Genomic DNA, 23,089 nt, shown 5'->3' on the forward strand with positions numbered 1-23,089 from the left:
TTGTGACTGGCTTCTTTAATGAGGCAAGTATTGACTGCTGTATTTCTTTAGTGGTGGATAGTTGGGCTGGTACACTAACAAAGAGTTTGGGAAAATGTTGCCAAGAATCTTTGAACGAGTAATTATAGGAATGGATAGGGGAATAAAAGAAATAAAGGAAAATGGATAAAGGAAAATGATACTGGGAAAGAAATATTTAATGAATACGTAGTGAGTGCCATTCACTGTTGTCTTTAATCCTCATGACAGCCTTGTGAATTCAGTTTTTATTTCTTATGCATTAGAAATAAAATGTATGATCACAACGTAGTAAATGTTGGAACAGATATTTTACTCATGACTTTTCTTAAAATTGATTTTATTGGGGTGACACTGGTTAATAAAATGATAGAGGTTTCAGGGATACAATTCTATAATATATCATCTATATGTTTTATTATTTATGTGTTCACCACTCCAAGTCATCTCCTTCCATCTCCATTGATCTCGCCTTTACCCTCTTCTACATCTCCCAACCCCCCTTTCCTTCTGGTAATCATACTGTTGTCTGTGAGTTGGCTTATTTTTTTTTTCTTAATTCCTTCACCTTTTTCACCCAGTCCTTCAACCCCCCTCTCCTCTGATAGCTGCCAGTCTGTTCTCTGGATCTATGAATCTGTTTATATTTTGTTTGTCAGTTTATTTTGTTAATTAGATTCTGCATATAAGTGAAATCATATCGTATTGTCTTTCTCTGACTGGCTTATTTCACTTAGCATAATGCTCTCCAGGTCCATCCATGTTATGGCAAAGGGTAAGGGTTCCTTCTTTTTTACTGATGAGTAGTATTCCATTGTGTAAATTGTACCAGAACTTTTTTATTCACTCATCTACTGATGGACACTTGCTCTGCATCCTTATCTCAGTTAATGTAAATAATGTTGCAATAGCCCTAGCAAGTTTGGCTCGGTGGATAGAGCGTCGGCCTGCGGACTGAAGGGTCCCGGGTTCGATTCTGGTCAAGGGCATGTACCTTGGTTGCCGGCATATCCCCAGTAGGGAGTGTGTGGGAGGCAGCTGATCGATGTTTCTCTCTCATTGATGTTTCTAACTCTCTATTCCTCTCCCTTCCTCTCTGTAAAAAATCAATAAAAAAATATATTTAAAAAAAATAATGTTGCAATAAACATAGGGGTGCTTATAGTTTTTCAAATCAGTATTTTGGGTTTCTTCGGATATATTCCCAGTAGTGGAATTGCTGGGTCATACACACACACACACACTAATAAAAGGGTAATATGCTAATTAGACTGGATAGACCAGACTTCTTCCAGACGTCCTTCTGGACAAAGCCACAGTGGCGGGGGCCGAGGCAGAGGCGTTTAGGGGGATCAGGCAGGCAGGGGAGAATGGTTAGAGGTGATCAGGCAGGCAGGCAGAGGGGGTGTTAGGGCCGATCAGACAGGCAGGCAGAGTGGTTAGGGCTGATCAGGCAGGCAGGCAGAGTGGTTAGGGCCAGTTAGGCAGGCAGGCAGGCAGGTGAGTGGTTAGGAGCCAGCGGTCCCAGATTGCGAGAGGGATGTCCGACTGCTGGTTTAGGCCCCTTCCTGCATCAGTCCTAAACCGGCAGTCGGACATCCCCTGAGGGGGTCCCGGATTGGAGAGGGTGCAGGCCGGGCCGAGGGACCACCCCCCTCCCATGCACGGATTTTCATGCACCAGGCCTCTAGTATGTATATGTATATGTATATGTATATGTATATGTATATGTATTTTATTGATTTCAGAGCGGAAAGGAGAGGGGGGAGAGATAGAAACATCAATGATGAGAGAGAAACATTGATCAGCTGCTTCCTACACACCCCCCACTGGGAATTGAGCCCTCAATCTGGGCACGTGCTCTGACCGGGAATCAAACTGTGCCCTCCGGGTTCATTGGTCAACACTCAACCACTGAGCCATGCTGGCTGGGCAAAGCAGTTATATTTTTAATTATTCTAGGTAATTCCATACTATTTTCCACAGTGGCTGCACCAATATGCATTCCCATCAAACAGTGCACAAGAGTTCCCTTTTCTCCACATCATCCCCAACACTTGTTGTTTGTTGTTTTATTGATGATAGCTATTCTGACAGTTGTGAGGTGATATTTCATTGTGGTTTTAATTTGTATTTTTCTGATGATTATTGACGTTGAGCATCTTTTCATATGTCTATTGGCCATCTGTATGTCCTCTTTGGAGAAGTTTCTATTCAGTTCCTTTGCCCATTTTTTAATTGTATTATTTGTTTTGCTGGTGTTGAGTTTTGTAAGTTCTTTATAAAGTTTGGATATTAACCCCTTATCAGATATATCATTGGCAAATATGTTCTTATGTCTTTTAATTTTGTTGATGGTTTCCTTTGCTGTGCAAAAACATTTTTATTTGTTGTAGGCCTATTTGTTTATTTTTTCTTTTGTTTCCCTTGCCAGAAGAGATATATCCAAAAATATTGCTGCGAGAAATGTCTGATTGTACTGCCTATGTTTTCTTTTATGATTTTAATGCTTTTGAGTCTAGCATTTAATTCTTTAATCCATTTTGAGTTTATTCTTGTGTATGATGTAAAAAGGTGGTCTGATTTCATTTTTTTGCAGTATCTGTCCAATTTTCCCACCACCATTTATCAAGTAGAATATCTTTGCCTCATTGTATATGTTCTTGCCTCCTTTGTCAAATACATATTAATTGACCAGAAAGACATGGGTTATTTCTGGGCTCTCTATTCTTTTCCATTGATCCATGTCTGTTTTTATGCCAGTACCATGCTATTTTGATTACTATGGCCTTGTAGTATAGTTTGATATTAGGTAGCATGATTCCTCCTACTTTGTTTTTCTTTCTCAAGATTGCTGTTGCTATTCAGGGTCTTTTGTTCCATATAAATTTTTGGAATATTTGTCCTAGTCCTGTGGAATATGCCATTGCTATCTTGATAGGAATTGCATTGAATCTATAGATTGCTTTGGGTAGTATGGATATTTTAATTATCTTAATTCTACCTTTCCAGCCCTAGTCGGTTTGGCTCAGTGGGTAGAGCGTCAGCCTGCGGACTGAAGGGTCCCAGGTTCGATTCCGGTCCAGGGCACATGCCCGGGTTGTGGGCTTGATCCCCAGTAGGGGGGCATGCAGGGGCAGCCAATCAATGATTCTCTCTCATCATTGATGTTTCTTTCTCTCTCTCCTTCTCTCTTCCCCTCTGAAATCAATAAAGAAATATATATAAAAAATATTCTACCTTTCCATGAACACAGTGTATGCTTTTACTTATTTCTATCTTCCTCAGTTTCTTTAGTGTCTTATAATTTTCTGAGTACAGGTCTATTACTGCCTTGGTTAAAATTATTCCTAGGTACTTTTCTTTATGCAATTGTAAATGGGATTGTTTTCTTAGTTTGCCTTTCTGGTAGTTCATTATTGGTGTATAAAAATTCAGCTGATTTCTGGGTATTTGTATTTTGCTACTTTACTGAATTTATCAGTTCTAGTAGTTTTTTGGTGGAATCTATAGGGTTCTTATGTACAATATCATATCATCTGCAGATATTGACAGTTTTACTTTTCCAATTTGAATGCCTTATTTCTTTTTTTTTTTTTGTCTGATTGCTGTGGTTAGGACTTCTATAATAATAAAAGAATAATATGCTAATTAGACCAGATGTCCTTCCGGACAACCTTCTGAACGAAGCTGGGGCTGAGAGGGGAGTCCGGGTCCCAGGTGCCTGCCGGCAGCCAGAGGGAAGCCTGGGCCCCAGGTGCCGGAGGGAAGCTGGTGCTGGCAGCTGGGGGAAGGAAGGCCTACTCTTGCACAGATTTTGTGCATTGGGCTTTTAGTTTTGAATAAAAGTGGTGAGCTCAGCTGGCATAGCTCAGTGGTTGAGTGTCAACCTATGAACCAGGAGGTCACAGTTCCATTCCTGGTCATGGCACATACCCACCGGGTTGTGGGGTGTGCAGAAGGCAGCTGATCAATGATTCTCTCTTATTGATGTTTCTATTTTTCTCTCCCTCTCCCTTCCTCTTTGAAATCAATAAAAATATAATTTTAAAATTAAATAAATTTTTTAAAATGTGGTGAAAGTGGATATCCTAAGGGAAATACTTTTAGTTTCTGTGCCAGGCCAGCAGAGTCAAGGGTTCAGTGAGCCTAGTGGGGGTTGGGGGGGGGGGGGGGGGGGAAGGATTCAAGAAAAGACAAAGAGAATAAGCTGGGGCTCAGTGGATCTCCTGTGCCTGGATGAGGCCACAGAGAGGAATCCAGAGAGCAAGTTGAGGCTTTATTTTATAGTCAGAGAAAAACAATGTAGTGGTCAACATAGTTACAATGTTCTTGTGAGTTTCACTTGTTTTGGCAGCACTTGCTGCACCTCCCACAGCCCATTAGCTACCTAGGAAGGCTCTAGGGGGCGGCCATAAGGTCAAGCTTAATTATGCTAAGAAGGCTCTGCCCTCTAAGCTGGGACTTGTTTGTGGCTCTGCCACAGGTCAATCCGAGGCTTAACTCTAGAGCCGCTCCCTACAAGTTTCTGACCATTAAAAATGATGTTGGCTGTGAGTCTATGGCCTTTTATTATGTTGAGGTATGTCCCTCTATTTTCACTTTGCTGAGAATTTTTATCTTAAACATGTGCTGGATTTTATCAGATGCTTTTTTCTGTATTTATTGATATGATTATGTTGTTTTTATCATTCATGTTGTTTATATGGTATATCACATTTATTGATTTGTGGCTTTTGTACCAACCTTGTATTTCCAGAATACATCCCACTTGATTATGGTGTATGTATGATCTTTTTAATGTATTGCTGCAACGGGCTTGCTAATATTTTATTGAGGATTTTAACATCTGTGTTCATCAGGGATATTGGCCTATAATTTTTTTTTCTTTGTAGTATCCTTTTCTGTTTTGTTTTTTAAAAATACATTTTTATTTATTTCAGGGGGAGAAAGGAAGAGAGAGATAGAAACATTGATAAGAGATAATTATTAATTGGCTGCCTTCTGCATGCCCCACACTGGGGGTCCAGCCCACCACCCAGCGGGCACGTGCCCTGACCAGGAATCGAACCCTGACCTCCTGGTTCATAAGTTGTTGCTCAACCACAGAACCACACCAGCTGGGCTGGTTTTGAAATTAGGATTATGCTGGCCTTGTAGAATGAGCCTAGGAGTTGTACCTCCTCTTATATTTTTTGGAATAGTTTGAGAAGGATAGGTGTTCTTTGAATGTTTGGTAAAATTCACCTGTGAAGCCATCTGGTCCAGGACTTTTGTTTGTTGGGAGTTGTTTGATTATTGCTTCAATTTCATTAGTTGTAATCTATTCAGATTCTCTGATTCTTCCTGATTCATTTTTGGAAGGTTGTATAAAAATTTGTTATGTCCTGATTTTTCAATTTGTTAGCATATAGTTGTTTGTAATATTTTCTTATAGTCCTTTGTATTTCTGTGGTGTTAATTGTTACTTCTCTTTCACTTCTGATTTTTTTGAGTCCTCTCTCTTCTTGATGAGTCTTATGAAAGGTTTGCCCATCTTGTTTATCTTTTCAAAAACCCAGCTCTTTGTTTCATCAGTCTTTTGTATTGTTTTTTTTTTTTTTTTTAAGACTATTTCATTTATTTTAGCCCTGATCTTAGTTATTTTCTTCCTTCTACTCACTTTGGGCTTTGTTTGTTGTTCTTTTTCTAATTCCTTTAGGTGTAAGGTTAGGTTGTTTATTTGAGATTTTTTTCTTCTTTCTTGAGATAGGCCTGTAATGCTGTGAATTTCCCTTTTAGGGCTGCTTTTGATGTGTCTCAGAGATTTGGGATTGTTGTGTTCGCATTTTTATTTGTTTCAAGGTATCTTTTGATTTCTTCCTTGATCTCACTTTGAACCCATTTATTGTTTAGTATCATGTTTCTTAGCTTCCATGTTTTTGTGTGTTTTTCAGGTTGTTTTTTTTTCTTGTGGTTGATTTCTAGTTTCATACCATTATGGTCAGAGAATATGCTTGATATGACTTCAATCTTCTTAAATTTATTGAGACTTGTCTTATATTTTAACATGTGATCGATCCTAGGAAACGTTCCATGTACACTTGAAAAGAATGTATATTCTGCTGCTTTGGGGTAAAATGCTTTTAAAATATCAATTAAATCCATATGATCTAGTGTGTCACCTAAGGCCACTGTTTCCTTGTTGATTTTTTGTCTGGAAAATCTATCCATTGATATAAATGGGGTGTTAACATACTCTATTATGACTATTACTGTCAATCTCTCTACTCATGTCCGTCAAGATTGCCTTTATATATTTAGGTGCTCCTATGCTGGGTGTTCCCTTTATCATTATGTAGTGTCCTTCTTTGTCTCTTACATAGCCTTTGTTTTAAAGTCTGTTTTGTGAAATATAAGTATTGCTACTCCAGATTTTTTTCCATTTCTATTTGTATGAAATATCCTTTTTCATCCCTGAAAAAGGAGTTTCTTTTAGTCAGAGAGGAACTTTTCTGCCATCTACTCGTATAATTTCTTCTGGGTGGCTATCAAAAATTTTGAGTTTATTGTAAAAATGTCTTAATTAAATTAGCTATTTCAAGTATGAAAACTGATAGAGTTAAGTTAGGTTAATGGAAGTTTACTTTTGGAAAGCTTTTTATTTGATAATTTAAAGTATATTATTTCATGTTTTTTCTAATAATTTTAATTATATAAAAATTTAAATGAAGTTTTTAAGCAAACCTCTTAGAGCTAGCTGTACCAAGCTCCCTCCAGCTTATTAGAATGTGCTCTTCAAAAAAGGAAAAAAGGGGGAAAAAAAAGAGAATTCATGGACATGCACAACAGTGTGGTGGTGTGGGAGGTGTATGTGTGCAAGAGGGCATAGAGGGGATAAATGATAATGGAAAATATAAAATAAAAAAAAGGATGTACTCTTCAAATATTACTATATTTTACATGCATTGATATGTAAAGGGTTAGAAATGTACTGCCTATTCCAGCTCATACTTTTAGACTCAGCTTTTAGACTCAGTTCCTTCAAATCTCCCTAGAATCTTTTCCTCTCATCTCTTCTACTTCCCCTACTTAAATGCTTCTTTTCTTTTCTTATATATGAGCGTTAAAGTGTTTTATATGAGGATTTTTTTTCTTTTTAAAAAATTTATTGGGGTGACATGGGTCAACATGAACATAGGTTTCGGGTGTGGGTTTCTATATTACAAGATCTTTGTATTGCACCAAAGTATATGAGCGTTAAACTGTCTGTTTTAAGTCTGAGAGTTCTATAAGTTCCTATTCTGATTTTTTTATTCTTGTGAGATATTTTCTAAATGCTTTCTGGAACTTTGATTCTTTCTGAACTTTGGATTTTTTTGAGTATTTTCAAAGTCTGATTTTCAAAACATTTTTTAAAGTTTCCTAATAATATAAGAGTTTTTAAAGAGTCAAATTCTTACTTTGTCATCTAGTTCTTTGCTATCTCTCCACCAGAAAAAAAATGTGAAGTTTCAAGGGCTCAGCCTAACTCAGCAAATTTTTTCCAGATATTAGTATATGACCTTGTCTATTTTTTATTTGTTTTTTGATAATTTTTAATTGAATTATTTTTGGGTGACATTGGTTAATCAAATTATATAGTTTTCAGGGGTACAGTTCTATAATATATCATCCGTATATTGTATTGTGTGTTCACCCCAAGTCAAGTTTCATTTCATCATCATTAATCCCCCCCCTTTACCTTCTTCTACCTCCCTCCACCTTTCTTTCCCTCTAGTAATTACCATACTGTTGTCTATTAGGTGTTTTGTGGGGGTTTTTCCCTAATCCCTTGACCTTTTTTACTTTCTCTATTTTTTAGATTGTATTCTACATACCACATTTTTCTTTTAGCCAGGAACCAAATTAATTCTTAGAGGCTAAGTAACTTTTAAGGTTAAGTAAACCAAGACATTTCCCTTCACATTTTTAAAAAATTGGTAAAAAAAATACTGGCATCTCTGATAGTCATTAAATACTATAATTTAGTGATGTATATCCATTGTATTCAGACTTCACAGGATTTTGTTTTTAGTGTCCAGTTATCTCCTAAGTAGTTACCTCCAACGTGCTGCTTGTTTTTTATTATTTTTTTATTGTAAAAATACAGGCAGAATTCACTGTGGTAAAACATTTAAAAAACTATACTTATTAAATGGTAATGCATTCAAATAGTATGAGATGATAGGCTATTAAAATCTCCTTCTCACCCCTGACCATCACCTACCCCACTTTCCTTCCGTAGGGATAGCTACAGTTGCTGATTTCTTTGTACTCTTTTACAGATATTCTGTACCTATACAATAAATTATATGTTTTTAATCTTGCCCTTTTACTTTTATACAGATGTAGAATACTTGAAAGAAACATTGTTCTGTACCTTGCTTTGTTCAATTAGCAATACAATTTGGAGATTGTTTCTATCAGTACATAAGAGTTCTTCAATCTCTTTTTAATAGCTATGTAATATTCCATAGTATAAATTTAGCATATTTAACTAGTTTCTCATTTGATGGTTTTTTAAAATTATTTCCAGTCTTTTGCTGTTACAAGCAAGATTGTAGCAAAAAAAAAAAAAAAAAATTCAATATATACATCTAACATGTATATGTACAATTAACATGGCCTTGTTATATGTTACTTCATGTATGTATTAATATCTACAGGATTAGTTTCTAGACGTGGAAGTGCTGGTAAAAAGCCATGGTTATTTATAATTTTGAAAGTAGAGATGTTTAAATGAATTGAAGCTATGGAATTTTATGTATTATTTACCCACCATGGAACTTCAGTTTATAATAAATGGAAATCTAAGAATTAAATTAATAATTGCTAAGATGTAAGTGAAATCCTTATAAAATTCTTTTTATTTTGCAGGTATACAAAAATAGGATATGCTGGAAATACAGAACCACAGTTTATCATCCCTTCCTGTAAGTGTTTCTTTTAAGCCACAAATTAACAGATTTAAAGATCTTTTTCTTAATTAAAGTAAAAGAAATAATCATTTCTGATACACAGTACTATTTAATCCTTTAAGTACTATGGTTTGCAAAGCTTAAGTGTGACCTCATTTCTGCACTTCTAATCATTCATTTCAGCTCTCTGTTTAGCTCCATTTACCAAATCTTCCAAATATCTCTTTAGAGACAAGGTGAAGGAATTAAACAAGCTTCTGCTTTAAGGATAATGCTATTAACACTATGTGCTTGTAAACTAACTGTTAAAGAAGTGCATCTCCATCACACACTTATGAAGACTGTCCTTTGGTTTTTGGATATGATTACTTTTTGCAGGGCCTTGTGCTTGTTGACATCCTGACCTAAGCTCATGTTTTAAAATAAGGACTGAATCTCATCTTTAGAGATGTTGACTTCAGCTGTTTTCTAATATCTTATAACCACCCAGTGTTGTTATTCTGTCCCTATTTTGTTTACTTTAATTGAACATCAACTTTCAGTAGTTTGTCTTTCAGTAGTTTTTTAAAAATACTCTCATACTTGGTTTTGTTAGAGCTTTTATTTGTTAGCATGAATTATGTATCTGGTCCTTGGCATACTTTAGTACTTTTGATTTTCAAGTGATTCATTTTTTTCATGCTATATAGTAACACCTGTGATTTACTTGTCCTAATGTTGAATTAAAACTAACTTATTAGATGACAGACCTTTTGAGCCTTTGCTTGGTGGTGCTAACTCCTAGACAGTTTAATTTTGGGAGTGTCAGTAGTTTTGCACAGTCGTACTTATGTGACTGAATATTTTTATGTATTCTTATCTACACTAATAAAAGAGAAAAATGGTAATTAGCGTACGACCGCTACCCTTCCCATTGGCTAATCAGCATATCCTTATGCAAATTAACTGTCAGCCAAGATGGCGGCCGGCAGCCAGGCAGCTGGAAGCGAACATGAGGCTTGCTTGCTCCCGTGACTGCAGACTCCAACTCCAACGTCCCCGCCTGACTTGCAGGCCTCTGAGCTGGCAGTTTGAAACTTTGTAACAAATATAGCCAGCTGGGATCTCAGAGCTGAAGTTATACATTGTTTCGATTACAGAACGGCAAACAAACCAGCAGTGGAAGCCTCAGAGCTAGTAGAGCCAGAGCTAAAGCTGGCCCAGAAGAAAAAAAAAAAGAAAAAAAGGAGTGGTTGGGAGCTCAGTCAAAACCGCCAGCCTGAAAGCAGCCCTCAGCCCCTCACCCAGACTGGCCAGGCACCCCAGTGGGGACCCCCACCCTGAAGGGTGTGTGACCAGCTGCAAACAGCCATCATCCCCTCATCCAGGCTGGCCAGGTACCCCAGTGGGGACCCCCACCCTGATCCAGGACACCCTTCAGGGCAAACCAGCTGGCCCCCAGGCCTCTATCCTATATAGTAAAAGGGTAATATGCCTCCCAGCACCGGGATCAGCGGAGCCGAGAGGCCTCCTGGCACCGGATCAGCGTGACAGGGTGCAGCGCCCAAACCCCCTGATCACCCTGCGGCTCTGTGTGTGACAGGGGGCGGGGCCACAACCTCCCTATCCGCCCTGCTCTGTGTGTGACAGGGTGTGGCATCCCAACCCCCTGATCGGCCCTGCTCTGTGTGTGACGGGGTGGTGCCCCAACCCCCCCCCCCTCCACGGGCCCTGCTCTGTCTGTGATGGGGTAGAGCCATAACCTCCCCATCGGCCCTGCCCTGAGTGTGACAGTGGTGGCGCCCCAACCCCCTGATCCGCCCTGCTCTGTGTGTGACAGGGGGCGGTGCCCTAAGTCCCCTATCGACGCTACTCTGTGCGTGACGGGGGAGCTCCCCAACCCCGATGGGCCCTGCTCTGTGCATGAGAGGGGGGAGCTCCCCAACCCCCTGATGGGCCCTGCTCTGTGCGTGACGGGGGGGGGGGAGGGGGGGAGGGGGCAGTGCCCCAACCCCCTGATTGGCCCTGCTCTGTGAGTGACAGGGGGCAGCGCCCCAACCCCCTGATTGGCCCTGCTCTGTGCGTGACAGGGGGTGGTGCCGCAACCTCCCCATTGACCCTGCCTTGAGTGTGATAGGGGGCGGTGCCCCAACCCCCCAATCAGCCCTACCCTGAGCGTGACTGAGGTTGGCATCACAACCTCCCAATCCGCCCTGCTCTGTGCATGACAGGGGGCAGCGCCCCAGCTCCCCAATCAGCCCTGCTCTGAGCCCGACCAGGGGCTGCACCTAGGGATTGGGCCTGCCCTCTGCCACCCGGGAGCAGGCCTGAGCCAGCAGGTCGTTATCTCCCGAGGGGTCCCAGACTGCGAGAGGGCACAGGCCGGGCTGAGGGACCACCCTTCCCCCCCGAGTGCACAAATTTTTGTGCACCGGGCCTCTAGTTATGAAAATAAGAAAGAAATGGAAAAATAAACATTCAGAGAGTAATGAACGCAGTTGACATTTCAGAATTAGTGAAGTTGAGAACTAGGTGGAAATTATTAGGCTTGCCAAAGATTGCACATCTTTAGTCTCAGTAGGGTACTAATTGGACATGAATAGCTCATTGGTATACTTTTCTAGGAATTGATTTTGTAAGAAATTAGCTTACTACCTAAGTCTAATTCTTTAATACCTAGAAAGAATTTTAGGTGACACTGATGATATAGCTTATTCATGCGAGAATAGTGGCCTTAGTTTGGTGGTACCATTCTGTTGTCCTTGTGTACACTGAAGGACAGGTTTGCTTTTCTTTACTTTTCCTCACATTTATATATCAATTTACTGATTGTTTTTGATGACAAATACTGGCTCTATTGCTGACTTGTATAGAAGTACTTTTGTGGACTAGTACTTGACTTTAGTTTTACAGGGGTTGGCAAAAGTAGGTTTATAGTTGTATGTGAACACAACTTATTCTTTTATTATTTATTTGTATTACAACTGTAAACCAATTTTTGCCCACCCTGTATTTGAATTTAGTGCTGTTAGACCATTGTATATGTTTGTATTAGTTTCCTAAGGCTGCTGTAACAAAGTACCAAAAACTGGGTGGCTTAAAACAACAGAGACTTCAGTTCTGGAGGCCAGAAGTCCAAAACCAAGTTGCGAACAGGGCCATGATCTTGCTGATAGCTCTAGGGGAGAAACCTTGCCTTTTCTAGCTACTGGTGTTTGCTGATAATCTCGGACATTCCTTGGCTTGTATATACAATCACTTGGCTGTCTCCTCCCTGTGTATCTCCATGCTGTCTTTCTTCTGTGTCCAAATTTCCTCTTTTTATAAGGACACTAGTCATTGGAGTAGGGCCCACCCTACTGGCAAGACCCTACTTCCAGATAAGGTCACATTCTGAGGTTAGGGCTTCAACATATCTTTTTTTGCAGGACACAATTCAACCTATTTCTGGTTTTGCAATCTCTTAATTTGTAATATTTTATAAGGCATTATGTTGTGATTAAACAATTATTTTAGGAGATTACTGATATGTCACTTTCATCTTTACAAAATTTGGCTTTGCTTATGTTCTCAAGTGGCTATATGTAGTGTTTATTGGAGACCTTTAAAATCTTGATCTTTTGAACCTTAGGTTCTCATCACCATTGTACCCATTCTCTATTTCATCTCTCTGTCAAAATATTTTAGTTTTCATTGTCTTTATTTTTCCAGTGTACATTCAGTGTTATTTTGTGTTAGTTTCAGCTGTATAGCATAGTGGTTAGACAATCATATACTTTACAAAGTGTTCGCCGATATTTCCAGTTACCCACCTGGTAGTTTTCATTGTCTTTTGAGAAGTTGCAGCATGTTAAAAATTTATTTGCCTTCTGAAAGGAGGTTTTTGATTTTGGAGTTTTTTCACCCAACTAGTATTTTAATACTGCAGGTACAGAGTTTATAATCAGCAGATATAGTCATGCTAACTGATGAGCATAAGTATTTGATCTGGAAAGGCTTTAGATATGGTTCAAAGTTATTTTTATATATCTTTGTTTTCCAGGAAATTTATAGCAAATTATCTAGATGCCTATGTACATTATAAATGAACTAGAGGCCCGGTGCACAGATTTGTGCTCTGGTGGGGTCCCTTGGCCTGGCCTGTTTCCTCTTGTAATTTGGGACCCCTTGGAGGATGTTGGAGGCCCAGTGCATGGACTCGGCCTGATCCCCGCAGGCCAGGCGGAGGAACCCCACTGATGTACAAATCCATGCACTGGACCTCTAGTATGCATTATAAGATCTTTGGTTAATCTCTTCCCGCCCTCTTCCCCTCCCCCCGCTTCCCTCTGAGATTCATCAGTCTGTTCCATGTTTCCATGCCTTTGCATTGAGTGTCTGTCCCCTAGTGGACAGTGCGCATCATAGCTACTGGTCTAATGGTTGAACCGTCGCTTAGGCTTTTATATGTATAGATTGCTAGAGAAGGTTTCTAACATTTAGGAGTAGAATGTGGATTTAGAATTTCTTTCCTTCAGTATTTTTTGCCCACTTCATTAAGTATGTAACTGTTATTAAATGAAAGTATAACAGTTGAATGCCAGATTAACTTAAGTGTATGCATTTTTTATTATTTACATTATAGATATTACATATAGGTATTATGTATAGGTAATTATAATAAAAATGAAGGACTGCTTAACTTGGAGGATTTATAAACATAACTTAATTAAGAATTATGTAATAAGTTTTATGTATAGAACTGTATGCTGAATTTCTGAAGTTTTTTAAGGGGATTATTATGGGTTTTAGCTAAATGATTTGAAAAAAGCTTTTTCTTGTATGATTAGTTTAACAGAACCTTATGTCAGTGTTATATTGAAATTACTAATCTATTATAGTATAAATAGAATAGAAATATGAATGCTTTTATTTATTTTAACAATATATTTTTATTGATTTCAGAAAGGAAGGGGGAGAGAGAGAGAGAAACATCAATGATGAGGGAGAATCATTGATCAGCTGCCTCCTGCACGCCCCCCATTGGGGATCGAGCCCGCAACTTGGGTATGTGCCTTCATCCATGACCTCCTGGTTCATAGGTCCACATTCAACCACTGATCCATGTTGTCCGGGCGTAAAGAAAGCTTTAAAAAAAAAAATTCCCCTTGTAATTTTTGTGTTGTCATTTGTTAGTGTTTTTAAATTTTTTCTTTTTGATGTTGATTTGGCATATGTTGATTTGGTGGGATTATAAAATCAAAGTTGATCTTAACATAGTATTAAAAAATATAACTGAAACATTTCCAGAGCCATACTTCTTTTTTTGGCTTTTAACATTTGAAACCTTGTCTTTGGATTGAGATTTCATTGTGTTAAATGAATTTGGTCATTTTTTTTTTCTTTTACCTATGTGCTTTAGTTTGGCAATTTAAATATGCTAGATCATGTTTTGTTTAATAGCACTTTATAATGGAAGAAGTATTTTATAAATTTGTTTCACCTGAAAATAATAAAATTTTTGACATGTATAAATAACTTTTATTTTAAAGGTATTGCTATTAAGGAGTCAGCAAAAGTGGGTGATCAAGCTCAAAGGAGGGTGTTGAAAGGTGTTGATGACTTAGACTTCTTCATTGGTGATGAAGCAATAGAAAAACCTACATATGCAACAAAGGTATATTTTATGATTTGTAAATTAATAACATTTTTTAAAAAAATTTAGTTTATGATTGTGCCATTTAGAATTTCACTCTGTTATAGGCCTAGTAGCTTCAACCTCTTCACAATAGAAATTTCTCCTTCCCTGTGGCCCCTCCCAACCTAACGTTATTTAGTTTTTTTCCAAGTGGAAAATTTCAGCCTGCCCAAGTGAGCAGTATTTACTTTTCCATACCTACTAGACCTCAGAATCATCAATGTAATCGCCTTTCTCATTGCGACATTTAGAGACATTTCCCATAAGTATTCAAACCTATACCATTTCTCTCTTTTTTGAAGCTTATGTCACCTGGAAGTGCTGCTCTCTTTTCCCTTCTTTTTCCCTTTCTTATCCTGCCATTCTTCCCCTTCTTCCTTTTTATTGAGGTATAATTTGTATGTAGTTGTATGTAGTAAAATAGGTAAGTCTTAATTATATAGTTAAAAAAATTTTATGACTCCAATCGTAAAACTTCAGGATATAGAGTAAATCTAGTAACCTAGAAGCTTTTCTTGTGTCTATTCCCATAGTCATCACCCCTACCTATACCAAAGGTAAACACTATTCTGACATTTATTATCTTTTTTTTAAATATATATTTTATTGATTTTTTACAGAGAGGAAGGGAGAGGGATACAGAGTTAGAAACATCAATGAGAGAGAAGCATCGATCAGCTGCCTCCTGCACACTCCCTACTGGGGATGTGTCCGCAACCAAGGTACATGCCCTTGACCGGAATCGAACCTGGGACCCTTCAGTCCGCAGGCCGGCGCTCTATCCACTGAGCCAAACCGGTTAGGGCTTATTATCTTATTTTTGAACATTGACTTTGCCTCATTTGCAGATTTCCTCCTTTGTACCTCATTTCTTCTGTCCTCATAATTTATTAATGAACACTACCATATGTAAAAAATTTGGCTAAGTGCTGAGAATACAGTGATAAATAACAAAATGACTTTCCTGATAAGGCAGTTATAATGTGGTGGAAAGGAATACACTGAAGGAATAATTACAGGTGTTAGGGTGTTACAAAAAGGAAAGTATAGAATAACTCTGGGGATGTATATCAGGAATAGCTAACCTATTTTGTGGACTCAGAAAAATCTTTAGGGAGTAAATCTTTAAGCTGAGGCTTGAATAATAAATAGGTGTTGGATGAATTGTGTAGGCAAGGTTATATATACTAGGCAGAGATTCCAATATTCAGGAAGGCTTTAAAGTATGAGGGAGCCTGAAACTGAACAACCAGTGTGCCTAAAGCATAGAGGATGTGGGAAGAAGTGAGGAGGCTGAAAAGTAGGCCAGGATAAGATTGTTGAAAGTATTGTTTGGCCATGTTAAAGAATTTAACTCTGTCCTTTGGGTAACATTAATGGTTTAAGTAGTGATTAAAAGCACAACTATTGAAGTATATTGGCTTGGCTGGAATTCTGGCTGTGCAACTTACTTTTTTTTTCTTCTTCAGAGAGGAAGGGAGAGGCATAGAGAGATAGAAATATCAATGATGAGAATCATGGATTGGCTGCCTCCTGCATGCCCCCTACTGGGGATCGAGCCTGCAACTCGGGCATGTGCCCTTGACTGGAATCAAACCTGGGACCCTTTAGCCTACAAGCTGATGCTCTATCCACTGAACCAAACCAGCTAGAGCTGGCTGTGCAACTTTCTAGCTTTGTGATATTCAGTAACTTAACCTTTCTGAGTTTTTGTTTCTTTATCTGTTAAGTGGAGATAGTACAGGATTGTTGGGAGATTTAATGAGATGATGCATATAAAACAATTGTTATGGTGCTTTGTACATCATGAATACTCATATATATTGGCTGTTTTTATTTATTTAAAATATATATTTTATTGATTTTTTACAGAGAGGAAGGGAAAGGGATAGAGAGTTAGAAACATCGATGGATGAGAGAGAAACATTGATTAGCTGCCTCCTGCTCACCCCCTACTGGGGATGTGCCCGCAAGCAAGGTACATGCCCTTGACCGGAATCGAACCTGGTACCCTTCATTCCGCAGACTGACGCTCTATCTACTGAGCCAAACCAGTTAGGGCATTGGCTGTTTTTATTATTTGGAAACACAGCATCATTCTAGGAAAACCAGACCATTGTAATAACTAAGGCAAGGAATATTAGTGACTTGTACTACACTTACGGCAGTAGGCATAGAGAGAAACAGAAATTGTGTGTGCACACAAACATTTAACTTTCATCATAGGGACTTTCAGTCAGGATGGCAAGCATAGGTAAATCTAGTACTCGCTTCCTTCCACAACCCAATCAAAATTACAACTAAACCATAGGACAACCACTATTTAGAATCACCTGAAATATGGCTGAATGGAAGTCTTACAAGTAGGGAGTTAAAGAAGAAGCCACATTTGAGACTGGTAAGAGGGGTGGAGATGCTGAATGTGCTGGTCCCATACTCACATGTGGCGGATATAAATCAGAAGGGATATCTCGGCTGCAGAGATCCCCCTTTAGTAGTGAGGGGTCCCAGCCCCACATCAGGCCCCTTGGCCCAGGGTTCCAATGTCAAAAAGAAGTCCCATAACTTTTGGCTGTAAAAACCAGTGGGATTGAGGCTGAGGGAGATGGTAGACTGCTGGAGTCCCAGGCAGTTTCTTTTAACACATTAAGCTCCATGTCAGTCACTGGTGACTGACACTATACTTTCTGTCCGGACCGGTCAGTCACTGGTGCTGCCAGCATGTCGGTGAAATTGGATATCGCGGGCTAAATGGAAAGGAAGACAAAACAGGCTTGGCGCTTAACATATTAAAGGGCTCACACACGGACTTATTCGGACTCACTCCCTCTGAGCTCTATCACTGCGCAACAGTGTGAAAAAAGGCATCAGAGACATAGGAGAAGGAACTGAAATGTCTAGCATCAGGGCGAGAGCTGGGGAGGCAGCTTTCTTCCAGACAGAAGTGCTGGCAGAGACCATTGTTGGTTTGATGAGCTCTCTACCTCCACAGAGCCAGCATGTCTGAGTCTCCATCAGCTTGGCTAACACTGTCCACCCTCCCCACCTTGTGATCCCTTGAGGCCCCACCTCACCCCATTTCAGGAGTACCCATGATGTTTACAGTGGCTTTTCCATATGAATGACCTATCTTGGCTCATGTTTTAATTTTCCTAAAAATATCTCAAACAAGCAGTAACCTGGACTCTGCATACCCCATACCTTTCACTAAGTGGCCCCAGGCCTGGCAGTAGCAGCAGCTAGCCTTGATTTGTAGCTTGGCCTCTCCTGAGCCAACACAAGTAGCAGACATTTGCAGATTGCTTTGTAGCTCATGCCAGATGGCTCTGGGCAGTAACAGGCAATTGCTGATCTTGGCCTGCACCTCCCTGGAGGCCTGAGAGTCTGTGCATCCAGAGGACAGCTTCTGACCACGTTGAAGCATCACCACACAAACAGCTCCACAAGTGACACACTAAAGGGACAAATTCAGTGGGCACCAGAGCCCTGCTGAAGTAAGTTCTGCTCTGTGGGGTGGGTCCCTGCACAGCTGATCCTCCATGGTGGTCAGAGGTCAGTGGTCTGTGGTCACAGCCAGTCCTTGCAGCTGATGGGCCTGGGGATAAATTATTCCTATTGATGTTCCAACAGCAGTCAAAGTACACAGTCCACACCCCGATTGCCCATTTTGGGTTATCAGAGAGGCTATGTCACTAGGCCCTACAGAACACCTACTATATTAGGCTACTCTACTATCCTGGTAGATGTAGCAGCTCTACATAATGCGTAGAAACAAATAGAGGAAGTTTGCCAAAATGAGGAGACAAAGAAACATGTCCCAAATGAAAGAACAGAACTCAACTCCAGAAAGAGAACTAAATGTATTGTAGATAAGCAATCTACTAGATCAGTGGTTCTCAACCATCCTAATGCCGCAACCCTTGAATACAATTCCTCATGTTGTGGTGACCCCCAACCATAAAATTATTTTCATTGTTACTTCATAACTGTAATTTTGCTACTGTTAGGAATCGTAATGTAAATATCTGATATGCAGGATGTATTTTCATTGTTACAAATTAAACATAATTAAAGCATGGTGATTAATCACAAAAACAATATGTAATTATATATGTGTTTTCCGATGGTCTTAGGCGACCCCTGTGAAACGGTCGTTCGACCCCCAAAGGGGTCGCCACCCACAGGTTGAGAACCGCTGTACTAGATGAAGAGTTCCAAACACTGCTTATAAGAATGCTCAGTGAACTTAGTGAGAACCTTACAGCATGAAAAAGGATCATTCAGATGTGAAGGATACATTACCTGAAATGAAGAATAATTTACAGGGATTCAACAGTAGAGTAGAGGATGCCAAGATAAAATCAGCAATATGGAATATGAGGAAGCAAAAAACACCAACTAGAAGAACAAAAAGAAAGAAGAATTAAAAAATATGAAGATAGTGTAAGGGGCCTCTAGGACAACTTCAAGCATACCAACATTCATATCATAGGGATGCCGGAAGGAGACAAGAAGGAGCAAGATTTTAAAAACCTATTTGAGAAAATAATGACAAAAAACTTACCTTACCTGGGGAAAGAAATAGACATATAAGTCCAGGAAGCACAGAGAGTCTCAAACTAGGTGAACTCAAAGAGGCCCACACCAAAACACATCATTAAAATGCCAAAGGTTAAAGACAAAGAGAGAATCTTAAAAGCAGCAAGAAAAAAGCAGTTAGTTACCTACAAGAGAGCTCCCATAAGACTGTCAGCTGATTTCACAACAACAACTTTGCAGGCCAGAAGGGGCTGGCAAGAAATATTCAAAGTGAAGAGCAAGGACCTACAGACCAAGATTATTCTACCCAGCAAAGCTGTCATTTAGGATGGAAGGACATAAAGAGCTGCCTAGACAAGAAAATGCTAAAGGAATTCATTATCACCAAACCAGTAATACAAGAAATGTTAAAGGGTTTTCTTTTTAAGGAAAAAAAAAAGAAGATAAAAATATGAACAATAAAATGGCAATAAGTACATATCTATCAATAATTGAGTTAACAAGCAGAACAGAAACAGCCTCACAGATATAGAGAACATTTTGATTGTTGCCAGAAGGGTGGGGGGTTGGGAGAATGGGTGAAAAAGGTGAAAGGATTAAGAAGTATAACTTGGTTGTTACAGAATAGTCATGGGGATGTAAAGTGCAGCATAGAGAATATAGTCAGTAATCTATAATAATAAAAGTGTAATATGCCAATTAGACCAGACGTCCACCGGATGACCTGGATGAAGCTGGGGCTGCAAGGAAAGCCCTGTTGCCGGGTGCCTGCTGGTGGCCTGAGGGAAGCCCAGGTCCCAGGTGCCAGAGGGAAGCTGGTGCCAGCAGCCGGAGGAAGGAAGGCCTACTCTTAAACAAACTTCGTGCATCGGGCCTCTAGTATTCTAATAACTATATATGATATCATATGGGTGTGAGATTTATCCAGATGATCTCTTAGTAAGTTACGGAATATCTAATTGCTGGGGTGCACATATGAAACTAATATAATAATGTATGTCAAATGTAATTGAAACAAAAATGATTTGAAAATGGGGAAAAATAAACCTTTGTCATGGGAAACTTTATATATAAAAATAGAGGAAAGAATATCATGAACCTCCAGGTATCCATCTCAGAGCTATGCAAGTTATCAACCTTAGACCACCCTTGTTTTATCAAATCTACCTCTTAACCCCAGATTATTTCAAAGTAAATTCCAAATATTGTTTTACCTAGAAATACTTATCTTTTAAAGATAAGGACTTTAAAAATATATCTTAAGTATATTACCCCTGAATACAGTGCAGTTTCTTAATATCTAAAATCTAATCAGTGCTCAGATTTCTCCGATTATTAATCTGTTTAAATCAAGATTCAGACATTGTGTACTCATTGGATTTGGTTGATAACTCTATTCAGTCTTTTTATAGGTTCTCTGTATGTATGTTTCTTCTTGCCTTTTAAAATTTCAATCTTTACTTGATATACTTATTGATTTTTTAAAGGGGAGGAAGGAAGGAGGTAGAGAAAGAGGGAGGGGGGCGGGGAGAGATCAGTGCAAGAGAGAACATCGATTGGTTGCCTTCCATACATGCCTTCACCAGGTATTGGTCCCGAAATCTAGGCAAGTGCTTTTTTAAAAAAAATATATATATATATATATTTTATTGATTTTTTTACAGAGAGGAAGGGAGAGGGATACAGAGTTAGAAACATTGATGAGAGAGAAACATCAATCAGCTGCCTCCTGCACATCCCCCACTGGGGATGTGCCTGCAACCAAGGTACATGCCCTTGACCGGAATCGAACCCGGGACCTTTCAGTCCGCAGGCCGACACTCTATCCACTGAGCCAAACTGGTTATGGCTAGGCAAGTGCTTTGACCAGTAATTGAACCCACAAACTTTCGGTATATGGGACGTTGCTCCAACCAACTGAGCCACACTGGCCAAGGCTATCTCTTTTGGCCTTTATTTATATAAAATTTTTGGTTGTCTTGTTAAATGACCCATATTCTGGATTCTGATGATTGCATCCTTGTGTCATTTAATGTGATCCTCTGCTTTCTATATTTATTTTGGTGGGGAGGGGCTGTTGTAAAATGGTAGTTAAATCTACAAGTTTGGTTAAATTTTTGTAAAAATAGTGTGGTTTTTTTTGCCAAGAATAAAAAACTGGATATTTAAGGAGTAACAGGGAATGGTTAACAAGATATTGGTGGCATTACTTTGTACATAGTAATTGAGGATAATTCTCAGTTCTTGGAAAGTTTCCTTGCTTCTCCTTATTTCTTGAGATTGAGAACATTTAAGGAGAAATACTTTTGGCTGGGTTGTGATGTAGGGAGGAGAAGATTAGTTTTTAACAAGTAGTGTTTTAGGTATCTGGAAGACATCTGATACATTGTTAGACAAATATTTGGCTTTGGGAACTCAGAAAAAAGACAAATATTTGGAAGGTATCAGTTACCTTTGGAAGGGCTGAAATTACCTAGGGGAGTATGTATCAGGGAAGAGCCTAGGACACAGCCTGATTAGTGCTCTATTTAGTTTTGGATAGGAGAGGAAATCGTTGCAAAGGAGACTGAGAAAGCATGGTTAGAGGACGGGGTAAATAGGAAAGTGATAGACAGCATGGAATGTTTCTAAGATATCAAGTCACTGGAGCCCATATATTAATTAGTTTTTTTAGCTACAAGGATGTCATTTGTCACCTTAATAAAAACCATTTTAGGAGTAATAAATACCATTTTAGTGGCTGGATTACAGTAGGATGGATTGTGAATGGTAGGCCAGAAAAAAATGTCAATATTCATTCAGGTTTGGCTGTGATTGGGAGAGAGATCAAGAGACATGTGAGTTTAAGGTAGAAGAGGTGTTTAAATGCTATTGTGAAAGTGCCATTAGAAAAAAGAGATTAAAATAACATAATTAAGTCGGAAGGATGAGGTCCAGAGCACAGGTGATCTAATTTATATGTGGAAGATTCTCTTATATTACTAAAAAGGGAAAGAGAAAAAGAATGTATGGAGTCAGTTTTATAGATTTGATGAAGGGATTCCTGACTGTTGGTGTCTGCTGTTTCTGTGAAATACATGGCGATATCATCTCTGCTTTCCAGGAAATAAATAGTGGGAGGTGAAATCTGAATAATGGGGACATTTAAAATCATCATTGTGGAGAGTAAAGATGAATAGAGTAGAGAAACAAATGCTTGCCTGGCAAGTTAGGTCCATTTGAGAATAGCAATTATGAATGCTTAGTTTTATCAACCCAGTTACACATGTTTCTTCAATACAACCAGCATTCTGTGTATGGGCAAGTTTAGGGTAGGATCATGCTGAGTTGGGCTTTGGTAGATGGAATGACAAAAGGAAATATGAATAGTCAAAGTGATGTGGTGAAAATCTAAGAGTGTGTGTGTTGGGGCAGGTTGGCGTGGTGGTAGCTAGGGAATAATTATAATAGCCAGTGGCCTGCTAGTCTAATTGTGTATGTCTGTGGGTTGGGGAGGGAAGGAGGATAGCTAGGGAGTAGTTACAATAGCCAGTGGCCTGCTATTCTAATTGTGATAGAGGTATAGCAAATTGCTGGAGGATGAACAGTTATGGTCAGAGTGGGGCGTTCTTGCATTTCTGGTACTTAGAGATGCTGAGGATACTAAGATTTAAACTAGCCAAATGGGGAAAAGAAATCTTTGAAGGTGTTGAAGTCAGTGAGCTCAGAGACCATAGTTCCTCAGATTCTTTTCCCTTAAACACGTTTTCATGTCTCCCAAATGCTGCAAGCAAACCTAAAAAACAAAAACTTTCTCAGTCTTTCTTTGTACCTTCTTTCCTCAGCCTTTTAGCTATTATTTTCCTTTTGAAACCAAATTTCTTATTTAGTCTCTACTTATTTGATAAACTATTAAATTGATTGTGTGTAACAGTCTTGATTTGTCTTTTCTGTTTCT

General features: G+C 39.1%; 1 protein-coding gene across 1 annotated transcript in view; it reads left to right on the top strand.

Moving 5' to 3' along the window:
* Positions 1-23,089, top strand: part of ACTR3 (actin related protein 3) — a 60,539-nt gene that overhangs the window by 13,641 nt on the left and 23,809 nt on the right. The window contains exons 2-3 of the mRNA XM_070423107.1: positions 8,917-8,972; positions 14,468-14,592. Of these exons, the coding sequence (XP_070279208.1) occupies positions 8,917-8,972; positions 14,468-14,592 (181 nt within the window). The remainder of the gene's footprint in view (positions 1-8,916; positions 8,973-14,467; positions 14,593-23,089) is intronic.

This window comes from Myotis yumanensis, unplaced genomic scaffold (genome assembly GCF_028538775.1).
Source record: "Myotis yumanensis isolate MYYU_CA2020_CCGP unplaced genomic scaffold, mMyoYum1.0.hap1 SCAF_8, whole genome shotgun sequence".
Taxonomy (NCBI): domain Eukaryota; kingdom Metazoa; phylum Chordata; class Mammalia; order Chiroptera; family Vespertilionidae; genus Myotis; species Myotis yumanensis.